The sequence below is a fragment of the Eschrichtius robustus genome, chromosome 5 (assembly GCF_028021215.1).
Source record: "Eschrichtius robustus isolate mEscRob2 chromosome 5, mEscRob2.pri, whole genome shotgun sequence".
In the NCBI taxonomy this organism is placed as follows: domain Eukaryota; kingdom Metazoa; phylum Chordata; class Mammalia; order Artiodactyla; family Eschrichtiidae; genus Eschrichtius; species Eschrichtius robustus.
The window spans coordinates 25,557,654-25,583,934 of record NC_090828.1 but is presented as its reverse complement, the minus strand read 5'-3'; the positions used below and the strand labels follow the sequence as shown (position 1 = coordinate 25,583,934).

Here is a 26,281-nt window from a genome sequence, read left to right as displayed (position 1 = left end):
TAAATAATTATTACACAAATAAATAACTGAATGCATACTTTACTTCTATAAATATTTAGATACTTTTCATCTTAAATCAACCCTTAAAAGCACATAAATATTTCAACAATTTCAGAGTTTCCTATATATTTTTAAACTTAACAAAAGTGTAATTGTAAAGAATTTCTAGTGAAAAGAAAATGGGAAAAGTTATTTCATGTTTCTTGAACTGAAGCGAATATATGTTTAATATTTGCTTATTTCTGATTTTTAAGTAATAAGTAAAATAATATTTTCCGTAAAAGCAATGAAAATAATCCTTGGACCAGTTGTTATTTTTGTTTGTTTGTATTAGTTTAGTTTATCTCTCACCCTCACAATACTGTGTCAAAGTTTCTGGTTGACTAACCCAACTGTCATTCCTAATCCCCTGCTCCCTAAAGCCTTCTAATCTAGGGATTTTTTAAAAGTTCAACAACTTCCCCAGTCTTTCTACATCTTGATGTGAATATACAACAAATTTCTAGCCAATGAGAGAAAAGCAAATTTCAGCTAGAGGAATTCTGGGAAAGGAAAGGTACAGCTGATGAAATCTGTCCCTCCTCTTGTGTCCTCAGATGTAATGCTTAGAGCTGCAGCAGCCATCTTACTACCAAAACAGAAAGATAAGAAAATGACATGGATTCTGACCCCGATGTTACTGATCCATAGAACCAAAGGCAATAACAGCTCCCTCACTTCTAGACTTCTGTATTTTAAAGAATAACAGATACAACTATTTGTTGAAGCCACTAACATCAGGCTTAATTTCACTTGTAGCCCAAGTAAAGTCCTAACCGAAAAAGGAACTATGTCCAGATTTTCCAAGTTTAACTTCTTTTCTTGCATTGAACTATCAAATGCATTATCTCTAGACAATCAGGTTTTTAAAAGCAAAAGATAAAACGGATGGCTCTTCCCTTTTTCAGATAACAGTTAATAACCCTGGTGCTTCTATTATGTTTGCTTAATTATCACAGTCTCTTGGTTATTTACCAGGCTTTACCTACATCAGCCTTGACTGAACACTCTTATTGGGGGTGGGGTGGGGTGGGGAGGTGCCCTACACATCTACAAGTAACACTAAGTAGAAGCTTGTAAAGCTTCTTCAAGAATGTAGTTTCTGAGTTGTGGAATTTAAATATGTTGTAATGGACAGCCTGTTCATTGCCATCCATTTTCAAATAGTGATAAAATTCAAAAGTACTAAAATGTTTTCATAATTTACAAACCTCAAGCAAATATCGTACTGGAAAATCAATAAAGAGAACATGAAGAAAACAGAGTTCTTCATTAGCATGTAACTTGGTAAAACATGAGTACGCAATTTTTCTAATTCCTGGGCCCATAGCAGATTGGAAGTAACCCAAAGGAAAAATAAAATGATAGGGTGAAGCTGTTTCTGTCTATCTCTTTTAAAATACTCTGCAGAGGGCTCAGAGAAAAGACAAACAAACCCTTCTTGCAGAGACTTTTGGTCACTGCGCTCCACTTTAAATAATGTTTTTAGCATAGAATGGATAGCGTTTATATCCTAAGGGGAGGTCTATTGTGACCAAAATCACAAGAACACATTTTAGAGCATCTAACAATGTTTATCAATATAACTCCTTTTTGAACTTATATAAATGCCCAATCCCTAATTAGAACACATTTCTAATTATGGGGAAACCCATTTTTTTCTCAAGCAGTTGCTTAGAAGATGTTATGATTCTGCAGATGTTCTGAATACAGATTTAGAGCCACCAGATAACATAAACAAAGAAAAAAAAATCGAACCTAAGTCAATTCAAATAACATTGAAATAATATAATAGCAAGACAACTTTATACTTTGCCTGAAACCATTTCATTTACATGCAAAAGAAATCATTCCTCCTAAGGAAAAAAAAATCCACATCTACATGAACCAGATTCTCTTCCCAGCTAGAATATTAATTTTTCAATCTGTTGTCTATTATTTTTTTATTATTGAAATTATGTACACTATTAACATTAGGCTATATTTTATAGTATATACTGTTTTAGGCATCCAGGGATGGATATTTTAAAATCTCTTTCTCTTGTAAATGATCATGAAGGAAATCTAAAAGCAGTACGAAGTTGACCTATTAATTCCTTTTAAATGTCTTGACTGACGCATATCTACAAAATTTCTTCTCAGTCTTTTAATTTTTCAGATTACATATCTTTATTTTTCCATGTGGGAAATTACCTAGGCAAATGGATCACCTTTACTTATAATCATGCCAGCTGAGTTAATGCAAAATTTCAGTTTTTCTTAGGGCAAATAGAAGAACAAGAGATAGCAGTTAATAGGCCTTAACTTCACTACCCAGCAGTGAGTTGGTGACTGGAAAACACCATTATCTCTTTGGGACCACTGATATATTAGTACTCTAGTTTTTTGGCAAAATAGTCAAAGACAAACAAAACAATCTAATTTACAATCTAATTTAAACAATTTACAACAGTAATTTTAGGATGATATGCAACAGTCACCAACCTGTAACATTCATTCTAGTTATTCTTTATTATCAGGTAATGATGTCTTAGTAATTAAAAGAGAGCAAGAGGTAGAGAGAGAGAGAGAGAGAGACAGAGAGAGAGGGAGGGAAAAGAAAGGGAGAAGCCCTTTGAAGAAATCTAGAGTTAGTATTTTTTTTAAAAGGTTTAGGCATTGCTAGAACTAAGTTAATCTTTAAGTTTTACTAAATTATTTCAAAACTATATAGGATCAGAGTCATCTTATGAATTTTTGAAATATTAAAGATCCATTTATGTATATCTGTCCATCTAGGATTACTTAAAACCAATTTTTTAAAAATCAACAAACTTTGAAAGAAGATTAATTAAGCTTACTTATCCATCAAGTCCTCTCTATAACATGACTGATGACACCATAAAGAAAGCAATACATTCATTAGAAGAAATTTTTAAATCAGGCAGTCCTTGGCAACTTTTGGTGAAATCTTTCAGCCATACTTTGATGGGACCCATCTAATTTTAGATAGGTATAAAAAATTATGATATCAAATTATATATAAATATAAATGAGACTGTAACTCAAATGTTTTCTAACTCAAATATTTGTAGGTTTATAATTTTTAATATATTGTCTATTTGACATTTTTGAATAATGATTAGCAAATTTGAATGATAAATTGAATATTTTCCATGTATTTTAATTTATGCCTAGCTAAACATATTTTTTATAATGCCAGATATACACATATATGTTATTTTATAATTTGTGAAAGACACAAATTTGGAACAATCTATCTTTCAATATAGGATTGGTGGTACATTAATGGCAGGGAAAACAATGCGACCATAAAAAGAAGCCATTGATCTGGAAGGCTGTTCATAATGTACTATTAAGCTAGTAAGGTAAGTTGCTGAAAAATGTGTGGTGTTCCCATATCTGTAAATAAATGAAACCCTTTGTTATTATATATATGTATTAGTATATGAGTAAATGTGTAGAAGGATAAACATACATATATACACACATACCTCTATATTTAATACACTGAGCATGTTTTACTTTTGTAATTTTAAATATCATTTTAAAATATATTGAAGATAATAATTAATCTTTAAAAAAAACAGGAAGAAGAAAAGAAAAAGAAATACCTAAATCCCGGCTAGTTTGCTCTAACCGTCAGGATGGTGAATTCTACCTTTACTGGCTTTAGATTTAAGGGAGGCACGTGGCACAAATTGCCAAGACAAGAACCACGGTTTGAGGATAAATTTAGTTACATCAATACAATCAGATGCAAATACATTTTATTTGTAAGGGATTGTTCCTTACAACATAATTCCTTACTTAAGAGCATTTCAAGAACATTGAAATAGGAAAAAAAATTCCTGATTTCCTGATATACAAATGTTCTCTACCTGCACCATTGCACACAAAAAACTGCTGATGTTTGTGATAATGGTGTGATTTGGAGTAATTGTTATATATCAGCATTTTGCAATTATCACTACAGGTATTGAAATCTGTTAATTTCTCAGAACACACACAGGATGCTGTTAGATTCTGATTAAATATTTAGCAGTCTTCTAATTTAATGAGTCCAGAGTCATTGATAGCAAATTCATACAAAAATAAAAAAGGGTGACCTTCAGTTGTATACACATAGAGTAACACATTGCAAATTATTGATGATCTGTGAATTAGCATCAGAATATTTTAAATGCAAAAGTTAGCACAGTTTATATTTGAATTTAAAAATCTCAGACCATTACTCCCTTCACACATTCACACATACTAAAACATACCCTTCCTCCTTCTTGGTAAGATGGCTTCATCTAAAACTTCAGAGAAAATACAGAACATTAAACAGAAACTCCCTCAGCCTTTATCTATTCATCTATCTGAATCTTCTCTACCCTCTATTTCTCTCTCCTGATAAAATGATGACAGGTGTCTTTTTGTCTGCAAGTCTAATCCTTTCACATTTCCTTTGCCTCCTAATTCTTCTAGATTTTTCAGGAAATTCCTATAATTGATGATCTCTCTCTCCTGTGTCTCTACCCTTTCACTCTCTATAAGGTCTTCCAAAACAGACTGAAATTTCATCTATCTTCAATATATCCTTCTCTTGATATTATTCTCTCTCCAACTATTTCCCTAACTCTCTCCTTTTCTTCAAGTGTAAATTTCTCAAAATACATCAACACTAGTTCTCTGTATTTCACACTTCCTATTCATTTTTATTCCACCTGTATTTGGAGAGACTTCCATAGCTGCACATTAAATTTCCTACTTAACATCACTTGGATCTACCAAAATCACCCCAAATTCAACCCATCCAAAAATACATTCATGAGTTTATCACCGCCACACTGTGCCACATATAAGTTAATGTTACCAACATCCATCCAACTTTCCAAGTCAGAAACCTAGTAATAATTACGAAGAGTTTCTTCTCTTAATCACTTCATATCTAGTTAATTACCAAACCCAGTAAAAAATTTTAAATTCTAAATAATTGTTGAATCTTCTCACTTCTCTCCATCTTCATCCAACTACCTGACTTCCAATTCCCTGCTTATTCACGTCCAATATCTTCAGCCTCCCACTCCCATTCATTGTAATATTTATGGCACTACCTCCAGAACTTTTATTTCAAGTACACTACTTTCAGGCTAGCAGCTTCTCTTTTTTTAGTCCACCTAGGCTGTTATCTATACTTCAACAATATTTGATAATATTGGGAACTTCAGGCCATTGACCCTAATATGTTTTCATTGTACATTCAGCCTCCCTTATCTGCCGACTTCCCGCATTACTCAACTTAAATTTTATGACCTTTGCTATTATCATTTCTGTTTCATATAGCCTTAATTCATTGGTCTCTACCTCCTGGCTCTAGTAGATACCTGGCAAAACTCCAATCCTGGGTAAACACAAATTTCCAAGTACCCATGCCTACATGATCTAAACAATCATAACATGGCTGAATAAAACACGGCAAAGGGATCATTCTAATTTATACTATACATCTAGTATGAGCTCCTTCTATCTTTGGTGGACTATCAAATCTTCTCTTCCTTAAAAATTCCAATATTGCCTCCCCTACACTAATCTAAAATGATGACCTCATCTTATGTTTCATTTAAAAAGATGATAGGTTGTGAATTGCCCCATCTTCTTACCAGCAAATCCACGGTCTACCTGCCTATTTGCCTATAATCTCTAAACTTCTTCCAGTTACAATGGATGCACAGTTCCTGCTCCTTTCTATGGCCAACTTCTCCATTTGCATACTGAATTCCATCCCTTCTGATAACTAAAGAAAATTTTGCCTGCAGTTGTTCATTATCTCCTGAAATATTTTTTTGAATCATTCCCATCATCTTACAAATATGTTATAATGTTTCCCAACTTAAGAAAAACAAATAAACAAAAAAAACTTTCTCTTGATCTCATATTCTCTATTTGCAGCAAACACCTTTTGAAAGCTTTCTCTGTACAAGTTGTCTCTATTTCTGTCTCCCAGCCTCTTCTTGAGCCATTTCAAGTCTTAATCCATTTTGTCGCCACCACTCCAATGGAAACTGCTCCAAGTTTCACCCATAACCTCCATCTTGTCAGATAAGATGGTCAATACTTCTTCTCTATCAGCATTAGTCTTAGTCTCACTCCCCTTCACCTAGTAACTTTTTTCACTTGGTTTCCAGAATTCATTTTTTTCCTGGTTTTCCTCCTACCCTCAATTTCTCTGTCTTAATCTCCATCGTTATATTATATCGTTCTCCTCTCTTCTGTCCCTTAAATGATGGAATATCCTAAGGCTCATTGCTAAGTTTTCATTTCCATCTGCACAGTCTGCCTGTGCAATCTCATCCAGTGTTATGGATTTAAATATGATTGATGATTCAGACCCCTCTCTTGAGCTCCAGAGTGTTACAACGATCTGCCCATGCAAAATCTTCACTCAGATTTCAAGTAAGCATCTTAAGCTTATCACACCCCAAACAGAATTTTTTATTTTCCCCATAAAATTTGTTCCACTTCTTCTTGAGTCTTTGTCTCAGCTTATGACATCACCTCTCACCCAGTTAACTCAGATCAAAAACCCAGGTGTCATCTGTAATATTTTTCTATTTTACCATCCCAACATCATCCAATCCATTTACAATTTTCCTCATAGTAAATAAAAATGCAAATAATTATAAAATGATATTAAATATTTTACATCTTTTACTGCACTGTAAATTTTATATTAGGGATTGTGTTAATTTTTTTTTTTTTTTCATTCTCTCCTCAGTGCTTGACGTGTAGTAATTATAATGAATATTTACTGGCTGGTTATTGTTAAGTAGCATATATAGAAGAGTGGGTTTTTTCTTGTTTCATCATTTCAAAAAACAAATAAAATATGGTATGTTTGATTGTATCAATAGTGGGAAGACTTTTTCTTAGCAGAAGTCACTTTTTACCTTATCAAATAGAGTCAAATGATACACAATCTAGGGATTCATGCTTTACATTTTATGCTCATTATGACTTTCAATCAACTTTGCCCCATCCCACAAATCTTACAGTATAAACTAGAGAGGAAAATCTAAAGGAAAAGCCTGCCAAAGCCCAGCACTATATTGTCTGTTATTTTATTGCTGAGTGTCCATAAAGCTTGGATTCTTATTTCCACCTTTGGTAAGTGAGTCTGGGGGTGGCAGCATTAATGGAATTAGTGTCAGATCTGATGGAAGCAGTTCTCATATGGAACCACAGTACTTTTACCAAATCCATATAGAATTTATAAATAACTGCCACTATAGAAAAGATTTAAAAAAAAAAAAAGTCACCTATGTTTATTCATAAATGTCTTAGATTTGTCACTAACGTATTAATATATAAAAAAGTAAAAATATATTTGTATTATGTTACCATCCTACATGAGTATATGCTTAGAACATGGGAAATATTGATATATTCTCACCAAGCAGTGCCAGGTGTCTTGTTAGACTAAAATACGCTGTGTGAGGACAAGCATTATAAAATGCTATACATCGGAGGAAAGCTAAATAGGTAAAAGTCAGGACTAAGGGAAAGACAATGGGTGAAACTATTTTAGTAGGCTATAAAATATTCAATCAGCCTCACCATAGGAATAACTCTTAACTGTTCTTCCACTTGGGAACCAATCTAGTAGAAAGAAGGAAATGTGGTTTTTAGAATCAATCACACACAATTGAGCTCAAATCTTTGCTCTTCCACTTACCAGACAAGTGATTTTTTGTAAATTGCTTAATTACTCTGAACCTGTTTCATTTGTTAAATGATAACGGTGATAACTATTTTATATCATGAAAGTTAAATGTGATAGTGTAGTGCACCTGATAGACATATATTAGAATTTTTTTTTTTAAAGGATGGCAAAAAACAAGCTCTAAGAGATTTTGGAAAAAGTAACGCTATTCTAAGAAAGAAATAAGAACTGGTGTTTTGATTTTTCCGTTGTTCCTTTCTTTCTTAGTGCATAGAACAATGGTGGCATTTACTCTGGGATTTGAACTTGGGATTTGAACACTAGGATTTGGGATCCAGAGGTTCAAGAAACAAACAACTTTGGAAACAGATTTTGCTGTTTTCATTTAAAAAATCGTTGTTGTTTTTTTTTCCCCTTCAACAAGTAAACTTTTTATGGTAAGGGGTTTTGTTATTGCTGCTTTATTTTTAATTCTACTAAAAGTAACTATAATTATTCCATAAATGACTCAAGCATATGGAATGCTTTACTCTGGGCAGAGGAACAGAATGCTATAAAAACTGCAATGGCTACAGGCATTCAGTGTTTATTAGAGGTGGGTTTCCCTTTCCTGATCATTCTTTCGTTGGTTATGAGTTACTGTGAAATTACTAAAATGAAATTATATCATTTTTGGTTTGGGGGGGGGTGGTAGCAAAGAATGAAATCACTGTGAGGAATTTCTTTGGTAAATCAAAGCGCTCTCTGTTAATTGGCTCCTGCCTACGTACATAGTATAAAAAATAATTGTATGTTTATGAAAGAATGATTAGTTAGGGAATGTGCTGAGGTTAATAAGAAAAAATCATGAAGAGAGCAATTTAAGTTAATATCTACATATCATTTTATGTAACCACATCACAGAATGGGGTCCCAGTTAATTAGATTCCTTTAGTTAAATAGGAAATGTAAAAAAAGAAAAGATACTAGGGTCTAATCCACTGTATGCCTGAGTTATATGGGAGAATAATTGTGACTCTTTTCTGAATAGACATATATATATATGTCAGGCATAAAAATAGAAACTTTGACCTATACCTAAGAAATATTTCTGCTTAAGTATTGTTCATTTATGACATAAAAATTGAAACAATATTTTAATAGAAATATTGGCTACAAGATGCAATTTTAAGAGAGTCTTTGCAATATAATTCCATGTCTCTGAGTGATTTTCAATTTAAAAAGTAGACAATACTCAGAATTCTGAATGCAGACCCAGATGATCATATTTTAGTCTTCTCTTGTAAAAGTTTATAAGATCTGTGGGCACATATCAATCTACAGATATATGCAATGGGTACAGGCAAACAGATGTTTCTCCTTGGCTCTGCCTGACTCATCCCATCTGCAACCTATCAAAGATGGTAAAATAAATACCCTTTTGTGAACATGAAAAACGATTCCCTCCATCATTCTTATTGTGCTCAAAACTGTTACCAAAATATTCATAGGAAAAAGGCCTGCTACCTCTCCATCTAGATATCACATTCTAGAATCAAAATCTGTGACCTCCAAGGTGAGAAGGTAAGAAAAAAAATTAGTTTCTGTTTATATTAAATTTTAATTCTATCCCTTTAAATATCTACCATAAATTCTATTTGTATAACTGCATAGATGAGTGTGTGATGAAAGGTTTTCATTGGTAAGAGTATTCCAAGTTTTATAACAGCTCTAGAGTAGTGTTGTGCAACAGATATCTAATGCAAGCAAATGGTTATTTAAAATATTCTAGTAGACGTATTCTTAAGAGATGAAATTAATTATGATAAAATTTTATTTAACCCGTATGTCCAAAATTATTAGCATTTCAACATGTAATCAATGCAAAATTTTAATGAGATATTTTACATTCCTTTCTTCATACAATGTCTTTAAAATCTGGTGTACATTTTACAATTACAGCACATCTCAATTTGTTTTAACCATATTTAAAGTGCTCAATGAGCACATGTGGCTTATGGTTACCATATTGAACCAGGCAGGTCTAGAGCACTCTTGGGGAAGACTCACCAGTCTGATAAATAAATGGAAAGGCAATAAACTTGGAGTTAACATCGGGGCAGTTTGATCCTAATTATACTATGAGTTACTGCTCACAAATGGAGTATTGAACACTTGGAGCCAATGTGTACATTGAGACCTTACCTTATAGAAAATAATTATACAAAAGAACCCTGGTTTTAAATGTACAAAAGAACGCTGGTTTTAGTTCTAAGACAATACTTTAATTGCTTGCTTTTGGCTCTTTTTCAGACAAACAAGCAATAAATTATTTGAAGGTAGCAAGACAAATTTCTCTCAGACTTAAAGGTGTTCTTATATGGCAAAGTTGCACAGGACACAGAAAATAAAGTTCCTTTCTTGCAGGACAAGAAGAAATAAGAAAGGGAGCATTGAAAGTGCTATGGTAGGTAAAGTAGGCAGAATTCAAAGATGGCCCACAGGATTCCAGCCTGTAGTGTATAAACATACATTCACCCAGTTATTCAATCAAATACTATTCTGGGTGGGCTATAAAAGGATTTTGCAGATGTAATTAAGGTCCCAAATTACTTGACCTTAAGGCAGGGAGACAATCAGGTGGGCTTGATCTAATCAAGGTGACTTTGAATTTAGGTCTAGAGGTCAGAGAGGTAAAAATTAAAAGATTCAATAATGAGAAAGCTGGCACACTGTTGCTGTCTTTGAAGAGGGAACAGGCTACATGACAAGGAATGCCCAAGGCAAAGAATAAGCAATGAAACAAGAGCCACAGTCCTATAACTGCAAGGACCCAGATTCTGCCAACCACCTGAGTAAACTTGGAAAAGGACTCCAAGCTCTGGGTGAGAACATAGCCTAGACAGCACCTTGGTTTCAGCCTGGTGACATCCTAAGGAGAGAACCCAGCCATGTCTATACTTTTTTTTTTTTTTAACATCTTTATTGGAGTATAATTGCTTTACAGTGGTGTGTTAGTTTCTGCTTTATAACAGTGAACCAGCTATACATATACATATATCCCCATATCTCCTCCCTCTTGTGTCTCCCTCCCACCCTCCCTATCCCACTCCTCTAGGTGGTCACAGAGCACCGAGCTGATCTCCCTGTGCTGTGTGGCTGCTTCCCACTATCTATCTATTTTACATTTGGTAGCGTATATATGTCCATGCCACTCTCTCACTTCATCCCAGCTTACCCTTCCCCCTCCCCATGTCCTCAAGTCCATTCTCTACGTCTGAGTCTTTATTCCTGTCTTACCCCTAGGTTCTTCAGAACCTTTTTTTTTTTTGGATTCCATATATATGTGTTAGCATATGGTATTTGTTTTTCTCTTTCTGACTTACTTCACTCTGTATAACAGTCTCTAGGTCCATCCACCTCACTACCCTCAGAATGGGAGAAAATATTTGCAAACGAAGCAACTGACAAAGGATTAATCTCCAAAATATACAAGCAGCTCATGCAGCTCAATATCAAAAAAACAAACAACCCAATCCAAAAATGGGCAGAAGACCTAAATAGACATGCCTGTACTTTTACCTATAGAACCGTGTTTTTGTTTGTATTTCTGTTTTTAAGCTGCTAAGTTTATGGTAATTTTTTATATGGTAATAAAAAACTTATATAGCAGTTGAACAATTCATTCACTTTCATCCCTATTCACAAAGTTTTTTTTTTTAATCCTTACCATTTTAGTTATCAAATATATAATCCAGATTTACAATGTTTTGAATTTCAAAATAGGGCTTGAGGGCAAACTCTGATAGTTTTAGATGCTAAATTCACTAATACCTTCACACTGGAGAAGTTTAATACATTCACTGTTATATAATTATTCTGATTTTTTTTCTATAAAACACTGAAATCATTTCACACACATACTAAGCATGATTTTAAGGATTAAATACCAGGAGTAGGTAAATGATCAAAGATATATGCTATATGTGGTAACCCTCATCATTCTATAGCACAGTAAATTCCAAGATATTCAAACAATAGTATTTGGGTGCTGACTAGATGAGAAGGCATTACCTTAGGACTTCCAATAATTTACTGATAACTTTTGTGTCAGATGTTAGTAAGGGACCAGGTCAAATGTCATTTTTTACAATATATACAAACATATATATATATATATAAAACTAGTTGTTTAACATATTTACGTCTTAGTCATTTGAAAGCATGAAGTAATTTTTCTTTATTAGGAATTACTTGTTCATTTTGCCATATCTCTTAGTTTTTCACTTCCTTTGTACCTTGTCAATGTATTTCTATATATACCAGCTACAGAAATGTTTGCAATGGGTTTATATTTTTAGTCGGTTGCAATTTAGACAGCTCTTAGTCTGAAAGATATTAGAAATAAAATATTATGAAATAAAATTCAATATTCTAGTCTACTAAAATCCCAAATACAAATCCTGAGTAATATCGATGACATACTTATACCTCTAAATTGTACTCTATAAGAAAACAATACCAGGGGTTGAATATTGGAAAAACACATGTAAAGTACTTTTAAAACTGTAAATATCTGTCTAAAGAAAGGAGCCGAGGCTTCAGGAATATCTTTCATTTTCTTGCTTCCATTTTTAATAAAACGCATTGGATTGTCAGTAACGAATTTCAGTGAAGCTTAAGATATTCTGAGATAACTGACTGAAGGCAGTCCTGACATCATTCCAGATCAGAAATTAATAATTACAAACACCATAATTTCTATGCTGTAGCAAGAGATGCTTATGGGAAAGAGTGAAAAAGTATTCATAATGGGTCCCTCGATCCACTGAATTTTTGCTCTGACCCTTAACTAGTATAATAAACATCTTCCCAGTTCAATAATGCTATCTTTAGATTTTCTATTACAGTTCTAAAGTCAATGCTCTTAAAATCTCTTTTGACTTTCAACTGTAACTATGACTTCTGGTCACATTTTTACAGTCAGTGGTTTTGAGTTTAATATTAATGTTTCTATATCTGTAAAAGCTTTGTAACAATGTGTGGGCATTTAGATATCATTATAAAAGCCACTCATGCAACCTTGTGCCACTAAATACTTTTGTTTAAAATAACCACTTGAACTGTATGAACAGGAATTAACAACAACTGATCTGAAATGTTTTACTCTTGCCTTATGCTTCTTTGACAATTTTGGTATTTTATGAGTACTGGGAAGTGTGGGACCCAAATCAGCTGGAAAAGAAGAAATTCACACCCTCTCCTTCACCTCTTTGAATGCTCTTTAATTCAAAAGTAAATTTAATGTCTAGAACATGGTGGACTAAGGATAGACTTATAATAAAAAGCCTGTGTACTTTTATTTATTGTACTTAGGGATCATAACACAACTGCCACTCAAATAAGGTAACTATCTACAGGCAACTTTGACCGTTCGATTTGGACATAAGAATTAAGTTCCTTGGGGGTAAAACAAAGAAAAAGGATTGTGCCATTTGTGCAAGTGGTGCCAACAATATCACATCATCTCTCTCATATATCACACATGGGTCACACTGCTAAAGAATAAGCCGTTATGTGACCTCTTAGGTAATAACCACTATATCGTAAAGTAAAAGTGTGACACAGGCATTAAAATGCGACAGGAATATAAAACGTTTCAAATACCTGGCTATATGAGATTTAGGGAGTTAAACTAAGTTCAATTACCTTATTTCATATTGTGAAGCATTTAGGATAATTGAGTTGAAACAAACAGCCAGATAAAAATGCTTGAACATATATCTAGTAGTTGTTATAACTTCTGTCACAAATTCAATAAAAATTATTAGTTTACAGTCTGAATTGCTAGCTAACAAAAAAAATGCTTTACCAAATAGAGACTTTGCTTGCTGAGATGAACAAGTTTAGTCTCTAATGGAGTAAGGATTTTAAAAAAGATTTGGATATATGTTTGACAAAGAAACTAAAATAGAATAGAATCTAATACATTGTTTATCAGAATCTATATGAAAACAGCATATATGCAAGCTAAAATAAATAGCATACAAAAAAGAATAATAATAATAATATTAATAATAAACTTTTTGAACATATTTCTTCATAAGATCCTTGATGGAGAAGGAAGAGCATCAAAGCTAAATGCTATTTTTAAGGCATTTATTTCAGATAAGGAAAGAATGGAGACGTTTCAAAATATCAAGTATTATTTTCACTATAAGTAGCATATTCTAGGAGACTACAGGTAAAAAAAAAGTTCTATACTATCCTATCCAATCTTCCTGGAAGAAATTCCAGCAGCAGCCTGTAAGGCAAATCGAGTGTGGAAAACCAATTCACAAATTGCAGGCTCGGGAAAGAATAACACTGCTTAGAAAATGAAAGTCGATCAAGATTGGAAACATTTCACCTGTTTTCATTTAAATCTTCAATTTCTTTTCCTGCTGGTTTAGGAAATAGAATATAGCATAATGGGGCAGTAGGGAGTATGAACTCTAAATATCTTGAAATGGCCACATTGACATGCTCAATGTAATTTTCTGTAACTAAAAAAAAACTAGGCTTTGGATAATCTCCCAGTTAAAGCATGGTTTATGAAACTTAAAACATTATTTTATATCATGTTTTTGTCCTCCTATTATGTAAGATTTATTTTAATCAATTCAGACAGAAGCTTAAAGAAAACTGTGATGGAATTTAAAAATGGAAAATGATCTGAATATTACTAGACTAGTCACCTGCTTTCAATTGAATATATACCCACCCCATTTCAGAGAGGCAAGCATTTACTGCAATACTAAGGACCGGAAAAAGGAGGTACCTGTTACTTTTACTTCTTACCCAATCCATGTCAAAATGCTCTATGGTCATAAATACTTTTCCAAAGTGTCCAAGCTAAATCTTTAATGTAAATTCCAAATTGCCTTATAAACAGCCTCTGGCAAGTCAATCAAATCTAACAAGTCAATACAATTGAAGAACAGAGTCACATTGCTTTAAATTTAAGTTCAAAATAGGTATTAATTAAGGACATCTAGAGTTTTCTGAAAGGAACAATTAGCTACCTACTACCAATTCTTTGAGATCATTATACTTAGAAGTGTGATATAAAATTTAAGTACTTAAAACCTGAGAAATTTTGATATGTTAATTCCATAGCCATTGAACTATTGGATTAATGCCCTGATATAAAATACTAATAGAACACAATATCATGAGACTTTTAAAAAGACTGTTTTGCTAACATTTCAACTAGAGTCATAAATATCACCAGTGAACATATACTAGATAATGGCTCCTTTGCATTATCTCATTTAATCTTCACACCAATTTTATGAGGTATAAGGATTCTCATTTTAAGTATTACCATTATTGTCCCCATTTTACAGATAAAAAATATTGTAGAGTCAACACTTGAACTCAGGCTTTCACATTCAAGAACCTCTGCTCTTTACCTGTACAAAGGCCTACAGGTGATTTTTCACCGGAATGATGGGCTGAACTATACAATCTATATGTTGCTACTGGTCACGGTCACCTATTTATGACAAAACTCATCTGAATTAGGTGTATTAGTCTGAGACTATAGGGAATGGCCTGGGAATCTATGCAAGCAAGAGGACTGAAAATTCCCAAACCACTTTTGTTTAAATGTTGTAAATATTAAATCTATAAGATACACTATGATTTTGAGTTATATAACTTCAATCACTATCATTGAAAACCACAAGTCACCCATCACTATGGTTTTAACTCTTTCTCTGTCTCTGCTTATGCCTCTGCCTATGACCTACTGCCATTGGTACCAGTGGCCCTCGTTATGACAGTGATTCTCAAGATGAAGAAAGAAATGTCCTCCTTTCCTTCAAAGGACTATCAAAGAGGTATAGGGACACATCAAAGCTCCCTGGGTGACTCTGAGAGACTTCCCTCCCCCTAGAGGGGTATGTTCCTCCATCCTCAACATTTAAAATATTTGATATCTAGGGAAATAATAAGTAATAGCATTTATTGAGTGATTTATTTAAACCAGGCATTGTTTTATAGACTCATTCAATCTTCATAGCCAATTTATGAATGATATTAATATTCCTATTGTATAATGAGGAAAGTGAAGCTCAGATAATATAAGGAACTTCCCTAAGGTCACACATCTAAAAAATGGTAGAACCTGACTTTGAACTCAGAAAATTGAATTCCAAAGACAGCACACTTAACCACCATACTACATCACCTCTTGTTAATTGGCTGTGATAATTTTTAAAAAATCATCAAAACGAATGTGAAAACATGCTTCAAAGTGATAGTACAGTGACTCAACCAAAGGCTCAAGGAGGAAAAAATATTTCATGTATATAGGAAAATATAAAATATACGCTAGCTTATAAAACTGCAGTTTGGGCCTTAGATTCTCTTTCCCTCCCTCCTTCTCTCTCTGTCTCTCTCTTATTGATTTTTTTTTCCCATAATTTGACCTTGTTCTGAACAACTGTACTAACTGGTCTTGATTGTGCCCAAATGCCAAAGTGCCACTGTTGTATAAGTCACTTAACTCTATCACATTATATATATTTTTTTAGAGTTGAATTGCTCTATTTACTTCATTAAAATAATTTGTTAATAAGACATATCACTCATTTGACTGTTTTAAAAACATTTAAAGGCAAAATACCATATAACTGAAAAAAAACTACAACTAAATTACATGACTTAGATGAATCTCATAAATATAATATTTAGCAAAAGAAGCCAGATGTAAAGAGGACATAGTGTATGATTCAATTTATACAAAGTAGAAAAACAGGCAAACTGACCTATGTTGTTAGCATTCAGGGCAGTTGTTACCCTCAGAATGGAGCACAAGAAGCGTTTCTGGTTCTGATACTATTCTGTTTCTTGATCTGGCTGATGATTACATAAATGTTTCATTTGGAGAAATTCACTGAGCTTTACACTTAGGTTTTATGTATTTTTACACTATATATGTTATATTTCAATCAAAACTTTACATGAAAAGGCAGCTTTATCCAAAACAGTTGCTTTGCTAATTGTAATTTAGTACTACTTTCTCTCTTCCAAAAGATACAATTAATTTGTTTCATAAAGAAAGCTAACAATATTTCCACATAACATTGTAAAGTTACTATTTTCCTAAATATGAGATGTTTTAAAAGTCAAATTTATTGAGGTATAATTTATATACAGTACAATGTATTTTTTAACTGAATGACCATTTTTGACAAGCCCATACATTTGTGCAACCATCACCACTATCAAGATACAGAACAGTTCCACCATGTCCCCAAATTTCCTTATGACCTTTTGTAGTCCAACTCATCTCCCACCTCCCAGTTCCTGGCAATACTGATCGACATCTGTCTCCATAGTTCTTCCTTTCCAAGAATGCCTTATAAATGGAATCCTATACTATGTATTCTTTTAAGTCTAGCTTCTTTCATTTAGCTTAATGTTTTTATTTTTTAATAGATCTTTATTGGAGTATAATTGCTTCATAATACTGTGTTAGTTAATGCTGCATAACAAAGTGAATCAGCCATATGCATACACATGTCCCCATATTCCCTCCCTCTTGAGCCTCCCGCCCATCCTCCCTATCCCATCCCTCTAGGTTGTGGCAAAGCAGCAAGCTGATCTCCTGTGCCATGCTGCTGCTTCCCACTGGCTAAATATTTTACATGGTAGTGTATATATGTCGCTGCTACTCTCACTTCGCCCCAGCTTTGCCCTCCCACCCCATGTCCTCAAGTCCATTTTCTATGTCTACCTCTTTTTTCCTGCCCTGCAACTAGGTTCATCAGTACCATTTTTTTTTTTTTTTTTTAGATTCCATACATATGTGTTAGCATACAGTATTTGTTTTTCTCTTTCTGACTTACTTCACTCTGTATGACAAACTCTAGGTCCATCCACCTCACTACAAATAACTCAATTTCATTTCTTTTTATGGCTGAGTAGTATTCCATTGTATATATGTTCCACATCTTCTTTATCCATTCATCTGTCGATGGACATTTAGGTTGGTACCATGTCCTGGCTATTGTAAATAGTGCTGCAATGAACATTGTGGTACATGTCTCTTTTTGAATTATGGTTTTCTCAGTGTATATGCCCAGTAGTGGGATTGCTGGGTCATATCGTAGTTCTATTTTTACTTTTTTAAGGAACCTCCATACTCTTTCCCATAGTGGTTGCATCAATTTACATTCCCGCTTATTTTTATATTCTTCCTAACCTATCTGTTAGTTTCCTAGTCTAATTTTATTTTTTACTTTGTTACTGCTTTTTGTTTTTTTTTCTTTTGCTGGCTCAGGCGGCTTGTGGGATATTGGTTCATGAGCCCAGGGTCAGGCCGAAGTTCCTGCACTGGAAGCTCCGAGTCCAAATGACTGGCCTCACAGAGAACCTCAGACCCCAGGGAATATTCATCGGAGTGAGGTCCCACGGATTTACTCATCTCAGCACCAAGACCCAGCTCTACCCAATAGCCTACAAACCCCAGTGTTGGAAGCCTCAGGCCAAACAACCAGTACGACAGGAACACAATCTCACTCGTTAAAAAAAAAAAAAAAAAAGAGATGGCAAAAAAATATGTCACAGATGAAGGAGCAAGGTAAAAACCTACAAGCCCAAATAAATGAAGAGGAAATAGGCAATCTACCTGAGAAAGAATTCAGAGTAATGATAGTAAAGAAGATCCAGAATCTTGGAAATGGAATGGAGGCACGGATTGAGAAAATACAAGAAATGTTTAACAAAGATCTAGATGAATTACAGAACAAACAAACAGAGATGAACAACACAATAACAGAAATGAAAAATACACTAGAAGGAATCAATAACAGAATAACTGAGGCAGAAGAACTAATAAGTGAGCTGGAAGACAAAATGGTGAAAATAACTGCCGAGGAGCAGAATAAAGAAAAAAGAATGAAAAGAATTGAAGACAATCTCAGGGACCTCTGGGACAACACTAAACGCACCAACATTCGAATTATAGGGGTCCCAGAAGAAGAAGAGAAAAAGAAAGGGTCTGAGAAAATAGTTGAAGAGATTATAACGGAAAATTTCCCTAACATGGGAAAGGAAATAGTCACCCAAGTCCAGGAAGCACAGAGAGTCCCATACAGATAAACCCTAGGAAAAACACACCAAGACACATATTAATCAAACTAACAAAAATTAAATTCAAAGAAAAAATATTAAAAGCAGCAAGGGAAAAACAAAAAAATAACATGCAAAGGAATCCCCATAAGGTTATCAGCTGATTTTTCAGCAGAAACTCTGCAAGCCAGAAGGGAGTGGCAGGATATAATTAAAGTGATGAAAGGGAAAAACCTACAATCAAGATTACTCTAACCAGCAAGGATCTCATTCAGATTCAGTGAATAAGTCAAAAGCTTTTCAGACAAGTAAAAGCTAAGAGAATTCAGCACCACCAAACCAGCTTTACAACAAATGCTAAAGAAACTTCTCTAGGTAGGAAACACAAGAGAAGAAAAAGACCCACAAAAACAAACCCAGAACAATTAAGAAAATGGTAAGAGGAACATACATATTGATAATAACCTTAAATGTAAATGGATTAAATGCCCCAAGCAAAAGACACAGACTGGTTGAATGGATACAAAAACAAGACCCATATATATGCTGTCTACAAGAGACCCACTTCACACCTAGGGACACATACAGACTGAAAGTGAGGGGATGGAGAAAGATATTCCATGCAAATGGAAATCAAAAGAAAGCTGGAGTAGCAATACTTGTATCAGGTAAAATGGACTTTAAAATAAAGACTGTTACAAGAGATAAGGAGGGACACTACATAATGATCAAAGGATCAATCCAAGAAGAAGATATAACAATTATAAATGTTTATGCACCCAACATAGGAGCATCTCAATACATAAGGCAAATGCTAACAACCATGAAAGGAGAAATCGACAGTAACACAATAATAGTAGGGGACTTTAACACACCACTTACACCAATGGACAGATCATCCAAACAGAAAATTAATAAGGAAACACAAGCTTTAAATGACACAATAGACCAGATAGATCTAACTGATATTTATAGAACATTCCACCCAAAAGCAGCAGAATACACTTTCTTCTCAAGTGCACATGGAACATTCTCCAGGATAGATCACATCTTGGGTCACAAATTAAGCCTTGGAAAATTTAAGAAAATTGATATTGTATCAAGCATCTTTTCTGCCCACAACACTATGAGATTGGAAACCAGTTACAGGAAAAAAAACCTGTAAAAAACACAAATACATGGAGGCTAAACAGTGTGCTACTAAATAACCAAGAGATCACTGAAGAAATCAAAGAAGAAATAAAAAAATACACAGAAACAAATGACAATGAAAATACGATGGCCCAAAACCTATGGGACGCAGCAAAAGCAGTTCTAAGAGGGAAGTTTATAGCAATACAATCTCACATCAAGAAACAAGAAAAATCTCAAATAAACAATCTAACACTACACTTAGCTTAATGTTTTTGAGATCCATCCATGTTTTGTGTATGTCAGCAGTTTGTTCCTTTCTGTTGTTGAGTAATGTTACAATGTATAGATATACCACAATTAAAAAAACATCTGAGTAATTTCCAGGTTCTGGTGATTTTGAATAAAACCACTACAAACATTTATGTATAGGTTTTTGTATAAACATGAGTGAAATATTTTGTTTTTTAATTCTAACTTGTACTTTCACCTGCACAAAATATTTTCTACACTGCCTTTAGTCTTTGGTAATTCTTATGCCTAGGGAATATACCAACCAGTTCAAAATAACATAAAATCAGAAATTGAATCAAGTAAAAAACACCTTACAAAAATAGATCAACTTCCGCAAATTACACTCTTAAAAATATTTTTTGCAATCATCTACATAATTAAGAACATAAAGACTATTAAAGTTCTAGATTAATATTTAAAATATTGTTTAAATTGTACAAAATTAGAAATCAGTGATATTACTAATTTGGATTCTGCAATCATAATGAATAAAGGAAGAAGAGGTAAGAAATGTGGCTTGAAAAGTAAAGGGTTATATGCCTCTTTCAAAACTCCCTGATTTAACATATTATAAATTTCACCCAACTGGTTAGTACTTTTTTATCCGTGATAACTGGGAAAGGATTTGAGTGACAAAATGGAAACATGGTAGATGTTACCTAGCATGTTGTGGTAAAGTGGAATGGCCCGTCCAAAGGTAGTAAATGCAGTCATGACTAGTGGGACCGCTACACCTGCAGGCAATTACAGAACAGAAAACATCATTCTCCATTCACAGTGGCATGCACACACATGCACCAGTGCTCACACATGGAGCCTTGGAGGAAGAACATGGGAAGCAAGCACACCAAGTACCTATCCATCAGGCCGATGCAGTCTTCAATACTTGAGCCTATGCACCTGCAGAAGATCCAAATTTTAAAAATACAAGGAAAGAAAAATTAGTCATTTTAAAAAATAATATATAAGACAAATACCGATTGTGTCAAACTCTTAATTATAGTTATTAGACAATTTTTGAATATCATGAATTTAAAGCTAGTGAGAAGGTTACTATACTTGATGGATACCCAGAAATAAATTGTAAATACTACACAAATGGAATGCAAAGAAACAAGTCCACAGTAAAGGAAATTGTACTCTTGTTTCTGTGGATAATTTCCAAGCACATATTGCTCATTTCTAATACTTTAAATTCATTTGAATCATTTGTGATATTATGTCTTGATGAATAACTTGATATTTCAATGGCTATAATTGGTTTCATGTATACAGTTTCTTCTAAAAGGCTTTAAGCTGAAGTAAAAAACAAAATCAATAAAAAAAAAAACATGAGCTATTCAATATAATATAATAACCTGATGCTTAATACTCATTATTAAAGATTGATTTTAGCAGAAAATGAGTTAACGTGCTTTAACGTTATTCTCATGGATACTGTACACAATCACATTATTCCATGCCTTGGTTGTGACTGTCTTTAAAACATACTTATCTTTAAACATGTATTCATTTAACAAGCAAATTAATTGGTTTCACCATACTACAGTTTATCTTGATACTTGCTTTTAAAAAAGCAGTGCCATAACAGTCAAGTGAAAACAGGTATTTAAACTGTCATAATATTTAACTCAAACAATAAAAAATAAATAAATACTCCCCAAGTAAATGAATAAATTGAGACTCAGGTAAGCAAAGAATCCACAGAGGTTAACATTTAAGTAAAATTATATAAGTACACAGAATTCTGATTCTGAAGTATTATAGAAATATTTTTTCTTCCATCTGCCAATAAATTTGAATTGTATTTCTTTCCCTTTTCTCTCATTAAAGACATATAGCTCCAGTGCATTATCAAGATTCCTTGTACAGCTATGATTTATTGAACTGTCTAATTCTTCTGGTAATATTTTTTCCAAATTCTAATTTCTAAAACTGAAAAAGAAGTTGAAGTTAAAATCATTATGTAATGAAGTAATAAGGTGCTCATGTATAAGGCCAGACTGTCCATTATATCTTTAGAAAACTCTGTAACACGTAAATAAATATGACTATGTATAATAATAATTAAGTCACTATTTTCCTCCTCCATCAGTATCAGTTATAATATTCCTACTAGGTGGAAAATTATTTTTCTTTTGAGGATTGGCTTTGAGTGGCTTAGAAAAAAAATTAATGTACAGAAGTACAGAAATACATGAAATATACTGTGAAAAATTCTTTCAAAAAAAAAGCAAATAAGAAATAAAAATTAAAATAAAAATATAGAGCACATAGCATTAATTGGTTCCAAAATTCATAATCAAAACCATTTCTAAAAATAAAAAAACAGTATAAAAGTTTGCAAATTGTCTTATATGGTTTTCTTCTATTCCAAAGGACTTATTTTTTTCTAGTTTCCAATTATACCTTCTTCAAAATGTTTTTTTTAAAATACAGTAGTGCCATTTTTGTAAAATTAATAGTCTACTTCTTACTTCCAAATGATAATCTGAAAGCTATGGCTAGTTTGTAATCTGTATTTACTATAACCTTTGAAAGATAAAAATATTTGAAAGTAAGCTTTAACTTGAGGGGAAAGTTAAAGAGTGAATAATGAAAGATCTTCATTCATCCATTAAAAAAAAAAAAAACAAAAAACTGTGTCACATGCCTGCTAAGTGTTCCTACTATTCTAGGAGCTGGGGGGAGAAAAAAGATGAATTAGACACTTTTCCTATTCTTAATGAGCTCAAACTTTAATGAAGGAGACAGATGCATAAACATATGTGTATTGTACAATATGATAAATATAATGAGGAACACGAACGAGTGACTTAGGAGAGTGTGGAGGAGGGACACACAGTTTCAGAAGGTTGTGGTCACGCTCGGAGAAGTTAGAAAACTGAAGTTCAGAGTTCAGAGTCCTGATAACCAGGATTGGGGTGGCAATAATTTCTAAAGGGTAAGAAACAGCAGGAGCAAAATCATCAATCTGAGGAAGGGTAGAGAGTATATGAACAGCTACAAATAATTCTGAATAGTTAGAGAACAACATATGAGGCAACAGGGAGAAGGAAAAAAAGAAGCTAGATCATTAGAAAGGAACCAGAACTTGAAGACTGTCTGCTTAGGAACAAACTTAATGGGAAACCACTGCAGAGTTTTAAAGAAGTTGTGAAATTGCTAGATTTGTGTTATACATTGATCTCTTTGCCCACTGAAGGCTAGTCAGCTGGGAGCCAGACAGATTCCTTTGGCACAAAGACTGTTTTAGTCTCTGTAAGAGATGATGAAGGATTAAACTAGGGAAACGGTAACTAGGATAGAGTTACCTTAAATCGACCTAGAGTTGGATTTAAGGAATACCTTGAAACGTATGCGGAAAAAAAAAAAACGAAACAGTAGTTGGTGGCTGATTTGATGATGGAAGGGGAAAGATCAGAGGAGCTAAAGATGACTCATACTTCTAGCTTTGAGAATAGTGGTACCATCAGTGAGATAATGCAAGAGGAGGAACACCTTCCTCTGTGTGTGTGTGTTCCGGAAGCAGGGTTGGTAGTTTCAGTCTTAGGTATCTAAAGTTTAGTGTGGTTTTCCTACATCCAGGTAGAAATGTTCCTCAGCATCTGGAAAGATGAGTCTGGTGGAGGGGAGGGTGTGGGGGGAGGAGAGGGAAGCAGGAGACACAGGTACAATGATCCAGTTTTGAAACATCATACAGGAGAAGGCTGAAATCATGTAAGTGGATGTGATGACTGAAGAAGGATCTATAAAGTGAGAAAAGCAGAGACTGAGACTGAAACTCAAGGAACTCCAATAATTAGTAAATGACATAAGATGAGCTCATACGCCAGAAACATAGGAAAATATGTTTGAGTAAAATCAATTAATTGCAGTGTCATGGAAGCCAAATCATGAAAAAAACTTCAGGAAATGGATGACCATCGATCGTTGTCAAGTGCAAGAGAGGTCTAGTAAAAGAACTACTAAGAATATGTTAGTTGTCATAGTCAAGGTCACTAGAATTTAGGTTGCTGTGAGTTGAGAAGCAAATTGCAAATAAGAGAATAGAAGCAAAGGAAAAGGGAGGAGCTACTGAGGGGGTGGGGTGTGAGGCCAAGAAAGTTTGTCTAGGAGATTTTGTAGGATATTTGAGATTTAAAGGTATTTATAAGTTGAGGATAAAAGAAGAATGGAAGACAGAATAAGAGTGTGGTACCATTTTTTCTAAATACAAATCACTGTGTATTTAAAGATGTATATTCTATTTCAACTCTTCGTCCTTTATATAAGCAAATAATTAGCACATGTAATTTATGTAGATTCAGGAAAATCAAAGAATAATGGAAACGTTAAACTTTTGAAGAGTCAAAATCCCAAATAAGAGACTGAATAAGGATGTGAAATAATACAATTCTCTAGATAATTAGTGTTCTAAAGTAGAAACTTTACAGAAAGTTCAGAAAGAGAAACTGTAACATGTTAATATAATATATTAAAAAAAACTGGAATTCCAAATATTGAGCTGTGTTTAACATTTGCTTGTACTTACTGATTTCTAAACACCTTGATATATCCATACAAGTAACATAGTTGAGATATTTTGACAAAATCTTCTCTAAATTTTGAAATTAAAATGGAAAAATATTTTAAAATTTCATTACAGAAGTTATCGACAATAATTCCACAAGCAGCCCTTCTTTTGTTCTCTCCATCAATGGAAATTCTTTCATTACATACATTTAAAAATATAAAAAGAATTGATAAGAAAAATATTAAGGCATATAGAAAATTTAATAGTATCAAATCGTGATTCTAATATTACTAAAAACTTTTAATGAATTTTTAAAAGATGCCCTATTAAAAATAAATATCCCAGTTCACGTCTCCAAACAAAAATTAAATTGACATTCATCATGGACGCAAGTGATATTAGTAAAGAAACTATAACCTTTGCCCTTACGACTACTCAACTGCATACTAAATTTAGTTTACAAGTCCTCTTTTAAAATTTCTATCTTGCTAATTTCAAATATGAATCTCATTTCTAAGTTTTAAATTCTTGCTAATCATTTCAAACTACAGAGGGATCTCTGATGAAAGGATATAAATCGTAAGAATAAAAAGTCACTGGACTGTGACCTCCTAGTGATCAAGAGCTGTGTCTTGCTTATTTCTGAACTTAGCTATCACTGTATCTGATACACAACAGGTGTTCAATATAACGAAGTTGAAGAATGAATGAAATGAGAAAGGCTGCTAAAATAAAAATTCTCTAGTCAAGGCAAGAAGAGACAATGTTATTTTTTTTTTCCTCTAGGAATATTAGTGAGACTCTCCTGATAGGTACTAGCTAAATGGATCACCTATTTTAAAAACATCTAAAGAACTTATTAGAGCCAATACATTTAATGTACTTTTAGAGTAGTAAAAGGGCTTTTAAGGTATTACATGATAATTTTACTTTCAGATGATCATTAAACAGTATTCAAAGTAAGAACTTCCTTCTGAAAAATGATTTGAAAGACTATTTCCATTAACTTGGTTCCTGAATTATCCAGCTGACATAATATTGGCATATAAAAGAAAAGTTGTTTTCCAAATTGGAGTTGGCCTGGTGAGCTCACGCTTACTGATAGGTCATTTATTACGTGCGTTTAGGAATAAAAATAGTCACTTGTTCCATCATCCCTACTGCCCCTATGATCTTCCTAGGGAAAGATTCTATCTCTACACGCTCAATTTGAAAGGAAGGGACTGAATGCATAGAGCACCTCATTGCTTCATTAAAAGGATCTCAAAGAACAGTGTTGCACGGCAGTAGTGTACAGAGGAGGGCTTAAGCATTTAGAAATGCCCAAATCCTAAATTCCATTCTGGGACTGAGACCACAGAACTCTTAGGAAGTGAGTGAACCTGGACAATATGGATGCTGTTAGAAAAAGGATGGCAGGAAGATAAATGAAAACAAAGACAAGAAACCATCAGGATTAAGTCATTACAGAATCCATGTACCTTAGAAGATGC

At 33.4% G+C, this 26,281-nt stretch overlaps 1 protein-coding gene across 1 annotated transcript in view; it reads right to left on the bottom strand.

Annotated features, from left to right (window-relative positions):
• Positions 1–26,281, bottom strand: part of ERBB4 (erb-b2 receptor tyrosine kinase 4) — a 1,107,258-nt gene that overhangs the window by 229,480 nt on the left and 851,497 nt on the right. The window contains exon 16 of the mRNA XM_068543793.1: positions 20,932–21,006. Coding sequence (XP_068399894.1) covers positions 20,932–21,006 — 75 coding nt within the window. The remainder of the gene's footprint in view (positions 1–20,931; positions 21,007–26,281) is intronic.